We start from the raw sequence: 6901 nt of genomic DNA on the forward strand, positions 1-6901 counted from the left end.
TAAGTCTTCTTTGTTCTATAGTTTTTACATCCTTTGATGTTTAAAAGAATTAGATTAGTATAATTGTGTCTTGCAGGCATTCAAATCCAAAAATTTAGCTGAAAATTCGAAATTTTATTTTTCAAATATGTTTTACTTTTCAAATATGTTTTACTTTTTCCACCTCTATTTGATGTGATGCAATAATTGGCATATTTAATGGACTGCGGGGAGGAGAAGACTACGATACAAGGTCATGTCCTAGCCTTCACGTACCTTCGTACCTATTGGGATGGTTTTTATGTAAAGCTGAGATGATCCAAAGAAGACTTTTTCTAAGATCTATCATCTTCATTAGCAAAGACTCAAAATTCATGACTTGGCCGGTGCCTTTCCCATTATAAAGAAGTTTCTCCCAACTAAAAAGGGCGAGACAGCTAGAGAAACAAAGAGGTGCAACAGATGATGATGAGAAGCATGGATGCTGATAAAGAAGACGATCAATTTTTGTTGCCAGGGTTTCGGTTTCATCCCACCGATGAAGAGCTAGTGTCCTTTTATCTTCTCAAAAAGATCGAGAAGAAGCTGACCGCTATTGAGCTTATAAAACAGATTGACATCTACAAATATGACCCCTGGGATCTTGCAAGTATGAAATTCTGTAGTTCTAACTTTTCATTGTTTTATTTCATTCCTGTTTTCTTTCGATTTCTGCACCAGTTCTTTACTTAGGTTCTCTGTTGATTAGGGCTTGGAATGATATTTAGTGCATATGAAGGAACTGGCTTCATATTTACCCAACAAAAATAGAAAAGAAAAAGAATAGGATTTGTAGCTTTTGCATGGTAAAACAAACAATAATCCAAGCACCTCCAGCTTTTATAATTCTTGGGCATGCATGTTGTAAAAACAAATCCTCCGGCACCTGTAAACTGTCCATTATAGAATTTGAGATGAGTTGAATATGGAGTTTCAGTTTATAAAAGGTTTGATAGGAAGAGGTTGTTCCATCCTTTTTCTTCTTTGATTTTTCCTTCATCAAATCCTGAGAAAATCTATGCACGCGGTTTCTCTTATATATTAAGCTTAACCATTCATTCCTTTTCAAGCCTTTTTCATCTTCCTGACCCTAGAAAATTATGTGGTTATATCTTAATAGTTGGGTATTTTCTTATGACATCTACAATGAAGATCCAACTTTCTCTCTCTCTCTCTCTCGCTCTCGCTCTCACATACCTATTTTTTTGTAAATATGCAGAAAATAGCCGGACTGTTACAGACAAAGAGTGGTATTTCTTTTGCAGAAGAGGGAGAAAATATAGGAATAGCGTAAGACCCAATAGAGTCACGGGGTCTGGATTTTGGAAAGCAACCGGCATAGACAAGCCAATATATTCTGTTGAAGAAGGACACAGCCGCGGTGACTGCATTGGGTTGAAGAAATCATTAGTGTACTATTGTGGAAGTGCAGGAAAAGGCACCAAAACTGATTGGATGATGCATGAGTTCCGCCTCCCCGCAGACCAGAAAAATGCTACTCTCCCCACTGCCAAGGCTGCTGATCAAGAAGCTGTAAGAAAAAAACAGTTCCCCAATATACATGTGCCATTGAATTTACCATTTCCTCAAAATCTCTAGTACGTTGGTTAATTCTGTGTTATGCTTTTTGGGATTGTAGGAAGTATGGACACTTTGTCGAATTTTTAAGCGAAATGTGCCACATAGAAGGTACACACCAGATTGGAGAGAAGTACCTGCTAAACGCAACCCAACGAATTCAAAACCTGAAACATGTGATATGAGTCCAGAAAATTGGGAAGGCTACGTTAGTTCTGGGGCTCCAGTTTCTCTTCATAAAGGGAAGAAGCCTGTTGGTAGTCACATTGATGAAGGGAACCCACTGCCCGCAGGCCAGGTGAGCTCGATTGTTCAAGGTTCACAACCAGAGTCATGTTCATCAAGCATTTTGAGTAACGATGCTAGGGAGTTCTTTGCACATGGAAATTGGGATGAGATCGTATCATTCATGGAGCTTTCTTTTGATCCATCATCTATAAATAATTTTAAAATTATGCATTAGTACTGAATTTTAGTTATATATGGTCTACAACTAGGGGTGCAGTTTACTGTTTGATGTATGCATAAAACTAATTTCGTGGTTGAATATTGCTCTCTTTCTAGTAACTTACTGCTCATCATCTTTAGCAGAATTAGTGTGGTCATATTGGGAAAATTAATTTATGGAAATCATGGTCACCACACAAGTTGATAGATTTTGTGGCTGCTGGGGTTTCAAGATTGGATTTGGGGGCTGATTTAATAATGTAAACCTACCAACACCTTGGCCCTGATCAGTGGCCGGCTTCACCATCTAGCTGTTAGAAACATAAATAGCTCTAGGTTTAGTTATAAAGTCAAAACACACCCACACACAGGTAGATAACACACCCACACACACACACTGTATATGTATACTGACATAGGATGCTACAGTATTTTTCTTGGTATTTCTATATTTTCATTATTTACTATGTATCTTAATGGGATTAATCATAATGCCTTCTTAAATTTCTAAAATTTTTGGTGTCTTGTATATTTTTCTTATCTTTCATTAGTCACACTCAATGATTAAAATATTGAAATAACGAAAATATCAATCCTTAGATTTTACATAAAAATCATAAATATAAAAAATATTGATGAAAAATTTGAAAAAAAAAACTCAATAAGATTAAAATTAATCAAAATTTAGATAAATATTATAAATTTTTTTAAGAAATAATAAAAATAATAATATAAATAGTAAAGTTGTTTTACTAGAAAAAATATTGCATAGATATATTGATATAAAAAAAGAAGATGATTTATGTAATTTTTTTTTTGTTTAAAAATGCTTGTGACTTATTTATTAGTTTATATTTATATACATTTTTTTATTGTAAAATTATTCATTATAAAAATTATCACCATGTTTTTATATCATGAGATAATTAAAATTAATTGATTTATCTAAATTTTATTTTTATATTTAAGTGGTTTTGGAAAAAGCTTTAATTGACACAATCAGCATATATTTAATATATGTGATTATAAATAATTAAGGGCAACTTGCCCTAGTGGCAAGGGTTATGTTTTGCATACCCAAGGTGGGCTCAAGCAGTGGCTTGTTTTTTGAATGTGGAAAGAGGAGGGGGAAAAAAATTTGGCCACACTTGGGCTGAGGCAGGAACCATACTCCTAAGAAAGACAATAGTGGTTCCATAGTGGGAAAGAGACTGATGGAGCAATGATGCATGGAGATGGTGGGTCATGGGTTGCCAATTATGGTTTTCCTATAGAGGCAGTAGTTACATTAAAAAATTTATTAACTATTATTTATCAAAATTAATTTATAATTTGTTTTGATCTTGTATGCGAAATAACATTGAATCACAATATAATGTAATGACATTTTTTAGTTATATTGACAATTTTATTTCATCCACCGACTTTGTATATTTTTACATGATTTATACTACTTTTATAGAATCGAGGTTGCTGCAGAATCAACTTGGATTACCAAAATAGGTATGATTAAGTTAATTGAAGATAATAACGTAAAAATGAACTTGTACAGAAATTAAAAATATAATTATTTTGGAAACAAATTTTTATGTACATATTGTATATCAAGGAAAAGGAAAATAGACATTTAAAAAAATTTAAAATAGAAATATTAATCTCAGTACTAGAGCATATAGCACTCAAGCGCCCTCATGGGTTCGTCCAAGAGTTCCCAAAGCATTGCACTCAAAACACCCTCAAGGGCCACTCAAGGGTTCCCAAAGCCTTGCACTCAAGCGCCCTTAAGGGCCACTCAAGCGCTCTCCAAAGCCTTGCACTTAAGCACCCTTAAGTGCCGCTCAAGCGTAAGCTGCGCTCAAGCACCCTCAATGACCACTTAAGCATTTCCAGTACTCAAGCAACCTTACCAGGAGCTTAAGCATTCCCAGCACGCTGTGCTGAAGCGCCCCCAATTGCCACTCGAGCGTTTCCAACACTCAAGCAAGGTACCAAGTGCTTGAGCACTCGGCATCCTAACCCCTGAAGGCTAAATCCATCCATTTCCTCCACGAACTCAACCATCCTTACCAAGTCCAAGTTACCTCTTATCTTTTGTTTTGTAGCTAACAAATATATAAAAACTAAGGTACAAAAAATGTGCCCCAAAGTAATTAACGGAGCTAAATTTCAAAAGCCGAATGCATTTATGTGGGTACTGTACTAATGATGTAGTAATAAGTTTGACCTTATAAATTAAGAAGAGTGGAGCAATATTGAAAGGACCTTACACTAGGTGTTGAAAAGAAAGATTAAGCAACATCTGATCTCCTTTTAAATTCTCAAATTTAAAATCATTTTTCAAAATAATTTTATTATTTGGAAAAAAATTCTTTTTAAATTATCAATTTAAAATTATTTTCAAATTAATGTTATTTCTAATTTTCATGTAAATCCACTACTTTTTTTATTCTCAATCATTGAACCATACTTATTTATTTAATCGCAAGTTGATTCTATAGCAAGTTTGAATCTTCAAATGAATGTAAATTATAAAAAAGTACATAAAGTCCTAAATTAGGATGATGGGAATAAAATTTTCAACTTAATAAAAATAGTTTATTAAGTTGTACTTCAAAATTTAGATGATCTTATGTTGTATTGCTTATTTCTCTTTCTAGATTCAAATGAAGGCACAGTGTTATTTATTAATGGCAGATTGTCCATTATACTATTGATCATTACTAGTAGATTTCTTTCAAACTTTAATTTCAAAACCTGCTTTGACCATCAAAGATAAATCATTATTGACAAACATCTAAGTATTTCCTAAGCTCGATCAAAGTTTTGTTGATTCATATGCATTTAAATTTCAACTTTCTTTTGCAAATGAAATTCAAAAAATAATAATAATAATAATAATTAAAAAAAAACCTACTAAAAAATAAGAGCTCGTTTAGCTATGTTTTATGTATAAAAGAAACAAGTGAATCATTTTAGATCAATTTTTACTCATAAATTTACAATATTAATTGAATCACTATTTAAGTCTCAAGTTATTTTTAAAAATTAGTAGATTCATGAATGAATCCAAGACATTAAGTCTTACTTAATTTGAAGTTTATTTTCCTAATGAACATAATTTGTAAAAATATAATTATATGCAAAGAAGAAACTAGCCAAGTCATTCAAAATAAATTTTAGTGTATGACTTTTTAATATTATTGAGTTTTATGACCTTTTAATACTAATTAAATCGGTTTTTGAGTTTCAAATTGTTTCTTAAGCCCCTTGATTGATTATACCATAAAGGCCTAATGGAATAATTACCTATTCTATCTTATTCACTACCAATAGTCATATTCAAATTAAACTGCTATCAATTATAAGCTTTAGTCATCTATTCGATCAATGTGTCTTTATTTTTAAAAATTGGTGAAAACAATTTCTATTTATTCTCTAACAATTGTTATCTATTTTATTTTATTTTCAAAAATTTAAAATAAAGAACAATTTTTAAATAGTACTATGAATTTTTAAAATAGCTTTTTGTTTATATGAACAAAAAACTATTCTCTAATCACATAGCCAAATAGGCCCTGAAGAACAAAAATCAAGACTAATTACAAAAATACCTATCTTAACAATGCAAGAGGGAAGCTAGTAGTTGAAATAATTGGTGCATTGGGGTCCACTAGCCTTTCTTTTATATTAATCTATTAAAGGAGTTCCATTGGTTATTCACATTGCAAACTGTCACTTCCATAAAATTAGCAGTATTTTATTAAAGGTAGTTCCACTGATTATTCACTTTGCAAACCGTCACTTTCTAAAATATTGTATCTTCACTTAGTGAACTTTTAGGTCATCACAATGTCAATTGGGACAAAAATCACATTGTAAGTGTAATCTTGACCTTAAACTCTCTTCTCCCCCAACTCTCTTACTGTCCCTGTGGAGTACAAATTGGAATTTTTATTTTATACATTGGAAGAATCTGCTTATTTATATCAGTTAATAAAAGAGCCCAATGCAAAAAAAAATTACGAGCATGAGAAAGTGAAAATGGGACAAAGAGACATAAACCAAAGCAAAGAATTCACACTATAAAAAATGGTACAATCTTCAAGGTGTGCTTTCTCTCGAGACACTAGAATTCTCTTAGGCTTGCATGTTTTCTTTGTTTACCACTTATTGGACCGCCAACTGCTTTCCAAGATGCTACCACTTAGCCAAATGACATAGGACAAATGGAAGTTTATTGTCCCACATCAGTTGATTATCAACATTGGTTGGGCCTCATGTGGGACTACCTCTATTCTCCATTAGCTTAGACTTTTAGGAGTGTATATGGTTCGACATCATTTAATATTAGACTGATATTTGGGTTGGCTTACCTAGTAGTTGTTGATATGGACATCAAGAACTAAATGAGGGTGTTTGACATAGGATGAATGGAAGTCAAATGTTCCAAATTGATTGATTAGTGACGTTGGTTGGGCCTTATATGAAACTACCTCTACCCCCCTTAGCTTTGGCTTTTGGGGGTGTATATGGTCCTACATCACCAAACCTTTAAGACAACATTTTGGACCTACAAAATCCCTCATAGTAGTTGGGAATGAGGCTTTTGGGCAGCTCCAAAGAAGAAGAGAAGTTGAGGGATTTTCAACTACCATCCTCATGTAGTCTTTCTTATTCTCAAGCTAGCTCTCTTTCGTTGCAATATTATATTTGTGTAATTAGTTTTTCAAGACTTTAGTATAGTTCCCTATTGTGTAGATATTGACCACTTTGAACTCCAATTAAATGTTTATCTCAATTGCAAGTTTTGATCTTATTTTCTTTGTTCTTTAACATTTGTTACTAGAAGTTCTTCAAA

The 6901-nt window shown here is 32.7% G+C and overlaps 1 protein-coding gene across 1 annotated transcript; it reads left to right on the forward strand.

Annotated features, from left to right (window-relative positions):
• Positions 1–300: 300 nt before the first annotated feature.
• On the forward strand, positions 301–2207 carry LOC100243956 (transcription factor JUNGBRUNNEN 1). The gene is made up of 3 exons (XM_002265555.5): positions 301–628; positions 1238–1551; positions 1658–2207. Exons 1-3 carry the CDS (start codon positions 442–444, stop codon positions 2057–2059), a joined length of 903 nt encoding a protein of 300 aa, XP_002265591.3. The 5' UTR covers positions 301–441; the 3' UTR covers positions 2060–2207.
• Positions 2208–6901: the final 4694 nt, after the last annotated feature.

This window comes from Vitis vinifera, chromosome 19, assembly GCF_030704535.1.
Source record: "Vitis vinifera cultivar Pinot Noir 40024 chromosome 19, ASM3070453v1".
In the NCBI taxonomy this organism is placed as follows: domain Eukaryota; kingdom Viridiplantae; phylum Streptophyta; class Magnoliopsida; order Vitales; family Vitaceae; genus Vitis; species Vitis vinifera.

Excerpts from the sequence above, each read along its gene's own strand:
- LOC100243956 (XM_002265555.5), top strand. The coding sequence starts at position 442 with ATGATGATGAGAAGCATGGATGCTGATAAAGAAGACGATCAATTTTTG. Across the intron at positions 629-1,237 it reads TGACCCCTGGGATCTTGCAA|AAAATAGCCGGACTGTTACA; the intron begins GTATGAAATTCT and ends GTAAATATGCAG. Across the intron at positions 1,552-1,657 it reads AGGCTGCTGATCAAGAAGCT|GAAGTATGGACACTTTGTCG; the intron begins GTAAGAAAAAAA and ends TTGGGATTGTAG.